General features: G+C 39.4%; 1 protein-coding gene across 1 annotated transcript in view; it reads right to left on the bottom strand.

Moving 5' to 3' along the window:
* Positions 1 to 4422, bottom strand: part of Mrpl48 (mitochondrial ribosomal protein L48) — a 55468-nt gene extending 51046 nt beyond the window's left edge. Inside the window, exon 1 of the mRNA XM_027942722.2 lies at positions 4015 to 4422. Within this exon, the coding sequence (XP_027798523.1) occupies positions 4015 to 4035 (21 nt within the window). The 5' untranslated portion in view covers positions 4036 to 4422. The remainder of the gene's footprint in view (positions 1 to 4014) is intronic.
* Between the last annotated feature and the right edge of the window lie 10345 nt (positions 4423 to 14767).

Genomic DNA, 14767 nt, shown 5'->3' with positions numbered 1-14767 from the left:
GCCCTATGAGATCCTTTTTTAGAAATTATTTTCCCTTTCCACCCTCCCCTCTTCCACATAAGAGAAAATATTTGACTCCTGAATTCCTGAGTCTGGCTTATCTCACTTATGATGTTCTCCAGTTCCATCCATATACCATTAAATGACATTTCATTCTTCTTAATAGCTAAATAAAACTCCACTATATATATATGCCACATTTTCTTTACCCATTCATCTGCTGTTGAGCACCAAAGCTAATTCCATAACTTGACTACTATGAACTGCACTGCTATAAACACTGTTATACAAGTATCGCTACAATATGCTGATTTAGTGTTTTTAGATAAAACAAGGATAGCTAGGTCATATAACGGTTTCACGCTTAGTCTTTAAAGGAATCTGCATACTGCTTTCCAAAGTGGTTGTAACAATTTGCAATCCCACCAAAAAAAAAAAAAAAATGTGCCTTTCCCCCATATCCTCACCAGCAATTATTATTTGTATTCTTGATGACCACCATTCCAACTGACGTGAGATGAAATCTTGTTGTAGTTTTTTGGGTGTAGTTTTGATTTGCATTTCCCTGATTGCTAAGGATGTTGAACATTTTTTTCATATATTTATTAGCTATTTGTATTTCTTCTTTCAAAACATGGAACTTTATTTATTTATATGCAGTGCTGAGAATCAAACCCAGTGCTCACACATGCTAGGCAAGCACTCTACCACTAAGCTACCACTCCAACCCATTAGCTTTTTAATTTTATGACATCCCATTTGTTGATTCTTGGTTTTATTTCTTGAGCTTTAGGAGTCTTATCAAGGAAGTCTGTACCTGTGCCATTATGTTGAAGTGTTGACCCTATGTTTTTTTCTAGCATTTGCACAGTTTCTGTTCTAAATCCTAGGTCTTTGATTCATCAAAGCTTGTCTCTGCATAGACCCTTCTGGCAGTTAAGAACACAAGTTTTATAATCACACTGATTTGAGTTTCCTTATCTCTTGTGTCTGCTAGGATTATCTCATAAAATTGTGAAGACGAAATAAGATCATGCAATTGATAGCAGTTTATTAACTACAGAATATCAATATTCTTGCTTACATTATCCTTCACACCTTACAAAGTACCTACTCCTACTAACTTTATCCTCTAAAATTTTGACAACAATTCTATGTGATGGGCATCATTATCTATATGCAATTCATAGAAAACTGAAGCACAGAGAGGTTAAATAACCTGCCCAAGGTCATATAGCTAGCAAAAGATAGAACCCAGGTCAGATGTGAATCTCATGAGATTTTTCCATAAATGTAAAGGATGAACTAATACTTTAAGATAGCCCGAAGTAAGGATGGTCACAATGTTAAGGGACAGATAGATAAGAATGGCTGGAACATAAGGATAAGAGAATAATTCTATAAAATGGGCCCACTGAGTCAGTCACTGTGGCATATGCCTGTAATCCCAGTGGCTCAGGAAGCTGAGACAGGAGGATCACAAGTTCAAAGGCAGCATCAGCAAAAGCAAGGCTCTAAGCAACTCAATGAGACCCTGTCTCTAAATAAAATATAAAATAGGGCTGGGGATGTGGCTCAGTGGTTGAGTGCCCCTGAGTTCAATTCCTGGTACCACCAATAAATAAATAAATAGGCCCACTGGTGCTGACCCCAAAAGCAATTTGCCTACAGCCCCACTTAGTCTAAGTGGACAGGATGTGTCACATTCCTCAGTAAACTGAGGCACGGACAAAGGTCAGAAAGTCAGCATAGGTTATAAAAGGATGGGGGTTGAAAGAGGATGACATCTGGTCGTCAAAGAGAGAACAATTGGTTACTAACAGTTAACTTCAGTGCTCCTGCCTTTGGTCAAGGACATGGGGGAGAAAAAAAAAAGACAATAATTAAAGAGAGGATTCTGTGATTTATTAGAAAGCAAGTCTCATCCTGTCCCATGGGCTTTTTGTTTTGAAGGCCCCACTTCTCTTCAGAAAAGTCTGTCTCTATCTCCCTTTCTCAAATAAAACTTGCTCTCTATGTTTGCCTTGGGTCTGGGGTGTTTATTCTTTAAAACTGGGGAACAAGAACCTGTACCCAAGATCAGTATCAACAACACCACACACAATCAGGTGTCAAAAGATAATACTAGCTAGGAGTTCAGAAAAAAATGGGCACTTGAGCCAGAATGGTCAGAAAGGTTTTATAGAAAAAAAGAAATGTGAGCTGGGTCTTGAAGAATGGAGATTCCAATAGGTGGTGCCAAGGAGGAGGATACTCAAAGAAAGAAGGAATCACAAGATTAAAAATCAGGAATTCATGGTTGGGTCTGTAGCTCAGTGGCTGAGTGCTTGCCTAGCATGTGAGGCACTGGGTTCCATTCTCAGAACCGAATAAAAATAAACAAATAAAGGCCTATGTCCATTTACAACTACAAAACCAATTTTTTTTAAATCAGGAATTCAGCATTTGAAATATAATGAAAACCAGGCAAAATGGTCCTCTCCTATTGTCCCAGATACTTGAAAGACTAAGGCATGAAGATCACTTGCAGCTGGAGACAAGCCTTAGCAACACAGTGAAAATCCTTCCCAAGAAAGAAAAATAATGCAAAGAGTAAAGTAAGTAACAAAGGAGTCCGGAAGGGATCAATTAGACTTGGAGGAGTCCTTGTTATTTGTTAGATTATGGCCTTAAGGGCAGATTTCCTTAGGCTCTTTTGGAGGAAAGAATGGAAGGAAATAGTATTCCTTGAAAAATGATCAGGCAGGCATTCCACAGAATCAAGGCAAACACAACAGAAGAGTAGTCACCAATGTGACCATCTGTAACAATGGAATTTTCAAACTTTCTGATTATCTTACATTAAACTTACATCAGATCTGGCCAAATTCTCACAAATTGGCTGAGGTGAACAAGTGAGTCAGTTCATAAAGAATTGAGTAAGGGAGGGCCTCTAGAGAAACTCAAATCTAGAGACATTCAGGGGCAGCCCCTAGGTAACTACACATAGATCATGAACAGCAATGAGTATGCTGACTTGTGTATTACGGAGATACAGTCTCTACAACTTAATGCCTAAATTTTTAATGCAAATTTCAAAACAAACACATTAATCTAAGCAGCATGATACAACTGAAAGAGCCCACCCAATTGAAACTTAAATCTGTTAAAAGAATGAGCAAAGGGCTGGGGATGTGGCTCAAGCGGTAGCGCGCTCGCCTGGCATGCGTGCGGCCTGGGTTCGATCCTCAGCACCACATACAAAACAAAGATGTTGTGTCCGCCGAAAACTAAAAAATAAATATTAAAATTCTCTCAAAAAAAAAAAAAAATGGGCAAAGCCAAGCCAGTGGTGAATGTGTTATTCTAGTAACTCTACAGCTACTCAGGCGGCTGAGATAGGACTGCAAATTCGAAGACAGGCTCAGCTACTTAGTGAAACCCTTTCTCAAAAATAAAGCAAAACAAGGCTAGGGATGTAGCTCTGTGTTAAGAGTACCCTAGGTGGAATCCCCAACATGGAGGAAGGGGGGAATGGAATGCAATTTTAAGAATGGAGTCTCAAACGATTCTGCAATAGCCACTTAAAGTTTTGAAACAAAAAGTGCAGTTTATCATTACTCTTCCCTTAATCACCAGGTAGCTTCACATCCCAACCAATTCAGCAAGACAAAAAAAATTTCAGCAGAAGAATTCTGGAAGTTGATTAAATGCAAAATAAAATAAAATGACCTGCCCAAGGTCAGAATATTTTGGGTAACCATATATCGGTGTCGGCTTTCTCTTTGTGGGCTCTCCCCTTCCCAGGCACGGAGTGGCAAGTGTGGCAAGTGGAAGGGGCGTGGCGTAGGTCTGTACAGCCCAGGCAGCCCAAGGCCGAGGAAGCAGAACATCCCCTTTGACTGCGAGCCCGCACAGACTGCTGGGAAGGGCCTATTTCTCCTCAGGTCTCATACCCGGATGTCTGCAAGCCTCCATCCCCACCTCTGCTCTCTCTACTTCTTTCCCCAGCGCCCTGCCTGGAATCTGTGTTACCTTCCCCAGGGTTCCGTTCATCTTTTGCTGCTGTGACCTCTAAAAGTGTAGACCGAAGATCCGCACCAGCAGTCGCGACCCCTTTGCGTCTGAAAACGCTGACGGAACGGCCTTGAACAGGTCCGGTAACAATATCCCACCGAGAATCACTTCACTACCGCAGCACCTTGGTTCCGGCAGCTTCCGAGACTCAACGTCGGGAAATGCCCCAGACTCCACTCCTAGCTACAGCTTGTGTCACCTCCACCGCTGTTTTTCCAGGCAGAATCAGTTGTCATCTCTGTGTTAGCCGGGTGTTTTGCACACAGTTCTGGCATCTCCTCTGCTGAACTATATATTTATTATTTGTTACCATCTCTGCCCCATATTTGATCGAGTTCCTTAAGGACTCAGACCCCGTCTGATTAATTCATTCCAGCGTCTAGCACAAGACGGGGAAATCTTGACTTCTGACCTCGATTTCAGAGCTGACTGACCCAATGTGAACCTGACATTCAGTTGCCTTATAATTGGCAACTTTTATCGAGTGGCCACCATGTGCAATACTTTATACTCAGTATATCACTTTATTCCTCACAACAATCCTATTAGGGAAATATCACTCCATCTTATAAAGATATCGATGCATCAAGAAGTTAAGGGAGCTGGGGCTGGGGTTGTGGCTCAGCGGTAGAGCGCTCGTCAAGCACGTGCTAGGCCCTGGGTTTGATCCTCAGCACCACATTAAAAAATAAATAAATAAATAAAGGGAGAGGCGGGTGGTGGTGTTAAGGGACTTGTCTCGGGACAGTTGAGACAGAGCTGAGTTTCAAAATCGGTGTGGTTTTGTGAAGTGTTTTATCTCTGACACACCCCTTCTTACATGAGATAAAATCACTTCACACGTTTACTTACTTAACCCTCAGTAAATCAACCATTTGCATAACATACTTTATGCCAGCCCTTCGGTAGAATCCTGGGAACACAAAAATAAGTATTAAATGGCCCCTGACCTTGAGTAGCACATAGGAATTAGTGGGGAAGCCAAGTCATAAACAAGCAAATTAATGAGCAATTAGGAATTCACGTTACAGCAATATACACATAAACTCTGTGTACAAAGGGAGTGCATGACAGGTAAAGTCAGCATTATGTGAAATAATAAATATGCAAATTTGAAATACATTGTTTAACAATGAACAATTGTTGCTTTTGCTTAGCTTTTATTATTGTTATTGGCGAGGAAATGTGTAAAAGCAGATGAATATGAATGAGGTTTCAATGATAGGTTAATTTGGTTTATTGCCAAAATCCCTATCCTAATATTTTATCAATACTTCCTATGATGAAATTCTAAGGAGCCACTGAGAGAAATTTATATAAATCTACTTCTCCCCAAAGGTAGCTCTTCTCCCCTCTGTGGCAGATCTGCTAGGAGACTATGATTGTTAATTGTATGTGTCAACCTGACTAATGGGGTGTGCCCAGGTAGTTGGTGAAACATCATTCTGGGTGTTACTGTGATGTTATTTTGAGGTGAGACTAATTTTGGAGGGGTACCAGTGATTGAACCTAGGGGTGCTTAACCATTGAGCCACGTCCCCAGACTTTTTTTATGTTTTATTTAGAGACAGGGTCTCGCTAAGGGCCTTGCTAAATTGCTGAGGCTGGCTTTGAACTTGAAGTCCTCCTGCCTCAGCCTCTCCATCTGCTGGAATTTCATGCTTGTGCCACTGCACCCAGCTGAGATTAACATTTAAATCAGTGGATTTAATAAAGCAGATGCCCTTGGGGCTGGGATTGTGGCTCAGCAGTAGAGCACTCTCTAGCACAGGCGAGACCTGGGTTCGATCCTCAGCACCACATAAAAAAATAAAGGCATTGTGTTGTGTCCATCTACACCTAAAAAATAAATTAAAAAAAAAAAAAACAGACTGCCCTACCTAATGTGAGTGGGCCTTATCCACTCAGAGATCTGAACAGAACCTCAGCAACTTAGTAAGGTCCTATGCAACTTAGAGAGACCCTGTCTCAAAATAAAAAATAACTTTTTAAAGGCCCTCTGTTCCCCTCTATGATGGCGGTTTCACATCCTCTGTGTTTTTGCTTTGCTAGCAAAAAAATAAAACTTCTTTTTCCTTTTTTTCAAAAAATAAAATACAAAGGTCTGTGGATGTGACTCAGTGGTAAAGCATCCTTGGGTCCAATCCCCAGTATCAATAAAATAAAATTTAATTTAATTTAATTTTTTAAAAAAACTATCAAATGCTGTGTGTGTGTTGGGGGGGGTCAGATGAGATCTTTCCAGGTGTGTGGTTTAATTTAATCCCTCATTACCTCTGTGGGGCTAAGGATCCTTAAACCCATTGCATAGATGAGAAACAGAGACAGGAAGAAGGTACCTAGTTAATGAAAGGTCATAATATGGAACTGGAGATGTAGCTCAGTTGGTAGAGTCCTTGCCTCGCATGCACAAGACCCTGGGTTCAAATCCCCAATACCATCAAAAAAAAAAAAAGGTCATTATGATGTAAGTGGTGGGCTATCCCTTTTCAACTCCTGTGTTCTCCCTGCTCCATAGGATTGTGACTGTAGGCTTGCAAAAGGGACAGATGGACTAAGACAAAGAGTTGTTGTCCTTGTCCAGTTCAGATAAATACAATCTGAAAAAATACAAATCTATCTTCATGTTGTTCATATACTCTGAAGAGTAGGAAAAGTGAAGGGAAAGGGAAAAAGAAGGAATAAAGGAAAGGTTCTTTGTTTATATGTAAAAGGATTCCCAAGGCAACTAGAATATTTCAAAAGGTCAGAAAATCTAGAACCCTAAATGGAGGTAAAATCAGAATCTATGGATAAAAAGATATCTTATCAGTATCCATGAATCCATTGGAATGAACATTATTGTTGCCAAATTCTACTGCTGATGTCATGTGTTATGGAGGTATATGAACTTACTCAACTTCTCACATTTTTCCATATTAAATGTGACCAGAAATCCTTATATATCCATCATTCTTTAGCTACTGACTAATTTTGTGTCTAGCCTCTAAAAACTAAGAATTTCTTTTATTTATTTATTTATTTATGTTAGTTTTCAGCGGACACAACATCTTTGTTTGTATGTGGTGCTGAGGATCGAACCTGGGCCGCACGCATGCCAGGTGAGCGCGCTACCGCTTGAGCCACATCCCCAGCCCCCGACACAATATCTTTATTACTTATTTTTATGCGGTGCTGAGATTCAAACCCAGTGTCTCACACATGCAAGGCAAGTGATCTACCACTGAGATACAACCCCAGTCCCTGAGTATCAATCTTTAACTAGGTAGTAGATTAACCAGTTTCACTTTCTCCCAGGCATGGGACCTGCTGTTGCCCTTTCTTTGTTTCAGGGAACCGCCTGTGGCCATCAACCTAGAGTACAAAATGGATTGAGGTTCATCCAATCCCTCCTTAACCCCATAGGAAAGATGAAGAAAAGGGGATGGAATATTTGGTTGCCACTGCTGCCTCAAGTCAATCCTTCGGGTCTAAATTCTGGATGATTTTGCCCTTCGTGATGAGGAAATATTGGAAGAAAATCAGCTATGATAATAGGGCTAACGAAGAAAGAATCAAGTAGTAATTTATGATCACTTCACTTTAAAAATGATTGGACTTCCAGGCGTGATGGTGCACACTGGTAATCCTAACAAATTTGGAGCCTGAGGCAGGAGGATATCAAATTTGAGGCTAGCCTCAGCAACTTGGAGAGACCTTGTTTCCAAAAAAAAAAAAAAATGGTGTGGGAGGACTAGGTTGCTCAGTGGTAGAATGCTTGCCTAGTACATGTGAAGCACTGAGTTTGATTCTCAGCACCACATAAAAATAGATAAATAAAATAAAGACATTGTGCCCATCTACAACTAAAAATAAATAAATAAAAATGGTGTGGGATGTAGCTCAGTGGTAAAGTACCCTTGGGTTAAATGTTCAATCTCTAGTACCACAAAAAAAAAAGAAAGAAAGAAAGAAGAAAAAGAAAAAAGGACAAATCCCTTTCTTTTCTCCTCCATGCCATTTTTCATGCTGCCATCAGAGTGAAGTTTTGTTTTTGTTGTTTTGCTTTGGGTACCAGGGATTGAATCCAGAGCACTTAACCACTGAGCCACATGCCTAGCCCTTTGTAAAATTTTTTTAAAAATTTGAGACAGGGTTTTAGTAAGTTACTTACAGCCTCTCTAAGTTGCTGGGGCTGGCTTTGAACTTGAGATAACTCCTGCCTCAGCCACCTTAGGTGCTGAGATTACAGGCATGTTCCATCATGCCCAGCCATGGTACTGGAGTTTGAACCCACGTCACATTATCACTATGCTATGTTACCTATGTCCTTTCGATTTTTTTGTTTTAAGACAGAGTCTTACTAAATTACTGAGGGTCTTGCTAAATCGCTGAGGTGAGCCTTTAATTTGTGAACCTACTGCCTCAACCTCCTGAGTTGCTGGGATTGCAGATGTCTGCCACTGTGCCAGGCCAGAGTGATAGTTCTAAACACAAATATGATCTTGATACTCATCTGCCTAAGGTTATTTAATGTCCCCACCCATGCCAATTAGCAGTGCTATTCAACAGAACTTTCTGCAGACATGTAAAAAAATATCTGTTCTGTCCATAGGCAGCTACCAACCACAGTGGCTATTGAGCACTTGAAATTAAACTAATCTGACTTGGAGACTAGATTCTAAGTTAATGTATTTAATTAATTTAAGTATAAATCTAATGTGTCTCCCTTTAGTGGCTTATAGGATCAAGTCCAAACTCCTGAATATGCATACCTAGTCCTTTATTTTCTAGGTTCTATTTCATTTCCCACCCTTTCAACAGCCAAATAAAATCCTGTAATTCTGTAATCATAATATAGTCTATCACATCTCCCTGTTATTGCACTCTCTGCTGAGATGATATTTCTTTACTCATTCATCTGGAAAATTCATATTCTGCTAGCAAGACACAGGTTAATAATACCTTTCTAAGCAACCTTTTCCAACCACTGTACAGGAATGGTGTGTTCTCTTTTCTATACTTCCACAATCTCTTTCTCCTGCCCCCAACACAGACTACTGTAACTATTTGCTTATTTATGTATCTTCTCCATTGGGTTATGAGCATTTTTAGAGAAATATTCTTTAATTTTCTTTGTATCCTCAGCATTTGACATAGGTCAAAGGACATAATGAGGCTCTAACAAATGAATGAAATAATGAATATGAATGAATATGTACATATTGAAAAGTTGCTAGATAAAACTAGCAACAACAACAAAAAAATCTTGCAACAACAACAACAAAAAAGTATGGAGATACCTGGCATTTCTGGATTTATTTTCACAAGCTAGACTTCCTTTAAAAGCTTTAGGGGGGAAAAAAAAAAACCACCCTGCTCCAGTCCTCAGCATAGCCACATCAGAGAAAACTTTAGGGAACAAAGGGAAAAAAAGAGAGGCCCTTTATGTTTGATCAGGTTAAACTTTCTTTAAAGTAATCGTTCTATAGTCACCTATAATATAAAGTTTCCCAATGGTGTCAAAAAGCTCTAATTTATGGCTTAAGTGAAAATATATAAATTAAGCTACCTCAAATTAAAAAGTATTTTATCTTCAGTAGGATTTTTCTGCTTCTTTTTTTTTTTTTTTTTTTGGTTTAATTTTGGTACAAAGGATATCATACTTAAAAGGAACAACAATATAAAAGGTCAGAGGCAAAAGAGGCTGGCCACCTAGGAAAAGACAGAAAGATGGTGCTCATTCCCAGCCTCTTCTTAACCTATTTTCTGTTTGTACAGGTCTGGGCTGAGTGAGTAGTGATTACCTAACCCTGGAGAGGCACCTAAAGGATGATGAAAGTGATTGAAAAAAGGAAGTTCAAGTGGGTAGTGAAGTCGTAGAAGCCATCAGAATGAGGAGAGAGGGTGCAGTGAACCACTTACCAGGCAACTATGTATGCAATTCAGACAAGAATTTTTCTAGAAGCCCAAAACCTGTGTTCTGGTTGATCCAGGTCATCTCAGCTCTAGCACAGTAATATTGGAAGAGTTCCTGCTGTATAGAGTTCCTCCAGCATAGAGATACCAAGATACCTGTAAACCTGAGATTCTATCCTCATCTACCCTCTCAATGTTACCTCATTTTATAATTGTTAACTAGAGACCCATATTCAGGCCAGTTCAACATTATTACAGAGCCCCTGAGCAGTCAGTCTCTCCTTCCCCAGGGCCACATGGAGAGGATCAAAAGGAATTAAGTTATTTCTATACATCAAATAAATAAGTGAATAAATCCACGGAAACTCCCTCCACTGGGCATGTGGTGCATGACTGTAGCCACAGCTACTTAGGAGGCTAAGTCAGGAGGATCCCTTGAGCCTGCAAGTTGAGGTCAGTCTAGGTAACATAGTGAGACCCTGCCTTTAAAAAAAAAAAAATGTTGTGGATATATGGAGCTCAGTGACAGAGTACCCCAGGTTCAATACCCAATCCCAATATGACCAAAAACAAATCAAAACAAAACAAAACCTTTGCAGTTGAAGCTGAACCATATTTGGATACCTAGGAAATCTACCTGGGAAGGTGGGGTTAGAATTCTAACTTCTTTATTTTCTTCTTTCCTTCCTTCCTCTCTCTGACTTGGAACATAGCTATGAGGCAACACTCTAAACTTAAGGAATTCAGCTTTGAGAAGGTTCCTATACTTTCGTAATCCTACTTCAAAGAAAGCTTCCCTCCTTTCTTCTGAGATATTTTCTAGTCCAAAATGTTATAATTCTTGAGTTTCTCAAGACTGTACTACTCTAGAATCCTAGTATCATAAAGACTAAAATCTTCTAATGCCTGTGGAACAACTTTCAAAGGGATGGTGAAGTTGTGGAATGGCCAGTTCTTAGCAGCTCTCCTTGCCTACCTGCCCCACCTCCAATCTGCTATCCACTGGGTTCAGTGTTTAAATGCTCAATTGGGAAATATAAAAATTATGGCACATTCATCCACGGAATACTTTATCCTATGGGTTTTGATTGAACCCACAGTCAGCTTAATCACTGAGCCACATCCCCAGCCCTTATTATTTTTTATTTTGAGACAGGATTTAGCTAAATTGCTGAAGGTCTCGCTAAATTGCAAAGGATGGCCTTGAATTTCCAATCCTCCTGCCTCAGCTTCCAGAATTGCTGGGATTACAGGCGGGCATCACTTTTAATGCACTCTATTAAAATGATAAAAAACAGTATTCAACCAACAGTTTGTATTTTTAATACATATTGTATTAAAAAAGATTCACAGAAAAATAATGACAGCAGTTAATCATGGTTTTCTTTTTCTTTATTTTCAATTGGTGGGTGACTAAATCATTACTCTTTTCATAACTTTTCAGTTTTCTAAAATATGCATGTATGTTTATAATCAGAAAAAAAAAATAAGTTCAAACGTGTCAGGCCACACCTGGCGCCGCCAATTCAAAGAGATGAGTCATCTCAAAAGAGAGGGAAAGGACAACGCGGCTGGTAAAAGGAGGCTTGAAAAGGAGGGACAGGCACAAGATAGAGTGGGGACTGATCAGCTCAGCCACAGTTCAACCCGGAAGCGCTGACGACGGCACAACATGGAACAAAAATCAGCAGCAAAAACAGAAGATAACGTGGCGACCGCAGACTGCCAAGGCCAGCCAGGACCAGCTAACCCCGCCGCTCTCCAGCCAACCCGGATAGCCCCACCCCTCACCGCTCCCCATTGGTCTGCTGAAAGTAGTTTGAGTACCAGGGCCCGCCTCCCGCCCTGCCAGTGAAGGGGCGCTCCTCCTCCATTAAGACTGGGGCGGCCATGCTGAGTGTGGTCCCCCATTAACGGGTGCGGCGGTTTTCTTTCTCGGCCTCCGCTGACTCGGTCCCTCATATTTTGCCGTAGTTTCACCTTAGTCACGGGATCTTGGGTCCCGAAGGAAACATCTGGTTTTCTACTAAAATGATCACCTGGGAGCTGGGGTTTGGGTGAAGTGCTCACGTCTCCAGCCCTGCCTCCAGTTTCCTGGAGGCCTATGGGTTTTAGTTTCTTAGAGGTGACGTCATCACAAAAACCTTTCTGAGATCCTAAAGCCCGATGTTAGAATCTCATAGCCCAAAGTCAGAGCTTCTTATAGACTGAGTGACCCGGTAATTCACTGTTCAAACTGAGACTGCTATGAGAGTGTGTTTGCAAAGTTCATCCATGTTGAAAATATCAATACTTTATTCTGTTTTATGGCTGAACAATATATCTTTGTATCCATCTATTGATACACTTAGGTTGACTATTGTGAATAATACCATGAATATTTGTGTACAAATATTTGTGTACATTTGTTTGAAGGTTTCAGTTTCTCAAAATTCTTGCCAATGCTTTCTAAAATTTTTTATTTTGATATTTTAAAGCCATCCAAGGACTCTGATATGGTGTTTTACTGAGGTTTTGGTTTGCATTGCCCTAATGAATCATGATGTCAAGCCTTTTTTCATGTGTTTTTGGTCATTTGTTTATTTTCTTTTTTCTCCAAAATATTTTTTTAGTTGTAGATGGACACAATATCTTTTTATTTATTTATTTTTATGTGGTGCTGAGGATCGAACCCAGTGCCTCACATCTGTGAGGCAGGCACTCTACCACTGAACTACAGCCCTGGGCCCCCATTTGTTTACTTTCTTTGGAGAAATGTCCATTCAAGGTCTTTGCCCATTTTCAAAATGTATGGATTCTATTTTTGTAGTTGAGTTGTAGGAGTTCTACATGTACATCCTGGATATTACTTCTATTTTTTTTTAATATTTATTTTTTAGTTGTAATTGGACACACCACCTTTATTTCACTTGTTTATTTTTGTATGTGGTGCGGAGGATGGAACCCAAGGTCTCGCATGTGCGAGCTGAGCGCTGTACTGTTGAGCCACAACCCCAGCCCCTGCTTCTTTTTTTAAGTATTTTGTTGTTGTTGTTGTAAATGGACCTTTATTATTTATTTACTTATTTATTTGCAGTGCTGAGAATTAAACCCAATCCCTCACACATGCTAGGCAAGTGCTCTACCACAGAGCCACAATCCCAGCCCTGGATATTACTTCTTTATCAGATATATGGTAAATATTCTCATATATATATATATATATATATATATATATATATATATATAACATTTATATAAAATAATTTATATTTATTTATTTATATTGGTTGTCTTTCCACTTTCTTTGAAGTGTCCTTGGAAACACAAACATTTTTTAAATTTAATGAAATCTAATTTATCTACTTTATTTTAGTTGTCTGTGCATTTGGTGTCATATTTAGGGAACCATTGCCAAATCCAAAGTCATGTAGTCCATCTCATTTTACAGGCATAGAAATTGAAACCTTCAGGGAAAAGGCCTAAGGTCTCAAGGTCACTGGAAGTTAATGACAACTGGGACTAAGACCCAGATTTCTCTTCACAACCAATGCTAAAAAACAACTTTTGAAAAAAAAATCATTGAGTCAAGGTTTATTTGCAATAATAACATGTTATAATAGAGTAAAAACCTTCAGAATTTTCCTCCCAGAATAAACAGAAAAGGTTTTATATTGTTCAAATTATTGTGACAGTGGACAACTCTGATTGAATAATGTTTCTCAGTAAATCAACAAACAAACTAGGTTGTGATCTTTGTTGTAGTTGTTGTTTTCAGGGGGCTAGAGATTGAACCTAGGGTCTCGCCCATGCTGGGAAAAGGCAAGTGCTCTGTCACTGAGCTACATCCCCAACTCAAGTTGCTGAATTTTTTTATACCTTTATTATTATTTGGGGGGTTATTGGGGATTAAATTCAGGGGCTCTATGACCAGAGCCCCAGCTCTATTTTGTATTTTTTTATTTTTTAGTTGTACACAATACCTTTTTTTTTATTTGTTTATTTCCTGAGGATCCAACCCAGGGCCTCTCACGTGCTAGGCTAGCACTCTACCACTGAGCCACAACCCCAGCCTATCTATTTTGTATTTTATTTAGAGACAGGGTCTCACTGAGTTGCTTAGTGCCCCACTTTTGCTGAGGCTGGCTTTGAATTTGTGATCCTCCTGCCTCAGCCTCCCAAACTGCTGGGATTACAGGCATGCGCCACCATGTCTGGCTTCTTTATTTTATTTATTTTTATGTGGTGCTGAGGATCAAACCCAGTGCCTCATACATGCCAGGCAAATGCTCTACCACTGAGCCACAAACCCAGCCCTCAAGTTGTGGTATTTGATATCAAAATAAACAGAATCCTGGCTTATCTCGGGACACAAAAAGTTTATAGAATGACCCTTTCATTCTATAAATGGCTTGAGATACTAGGATTTAAAAAAAAAAAAATCTTTCCTAGGATAGTTACCTGAAGGGTTCCCTGTCTGAAGCCAAGAACCAAAATATCAACTTCACTTGAAAAAAGTTTTTCAACATTATGCATTAATAGAAATGTCCTAACAAAAATTGGTTTTAAAAATTTTTGAAAAGATCATCAGGTCTATTAGAAGTTTTATTCTTATTTTATCATTACTTTGAAAATAAATCATTAGGAATTTTTTTTTTTTTTGAGATTTACATGTGCAATTATTTAGGGCCTGAACAAGACTAATCCTTTTCTCATGCCAAGGTGAATGTAATGTAACAACAATGCTTCCCATGAAATTCATTAATGAACATTTAAAATAGCATCATTTTAGCTGCATAAAGTGGTAAATGCTTATAACCTCAGCAACTAGGAA

The sequence above is a fragment of the Marmota flaviventris genome, chromosome 9, assembly GCF_047511675.1.
Source record: "Marmota flaviventris isolate mMarFla1 chromosome 9, mMarFla1.hap1, whole genome shotgun sequence".
In the NCBI taxonomy this organism is placed as follows: Eukaryota; Metazoa; Chordata; class Mammalia; order Rodentia; family Sciuridae; genus Marmota; species Marmota flaviventris.
This window is presented reverse-complemented; position numbering and strand designations above follow the sequence as displayed.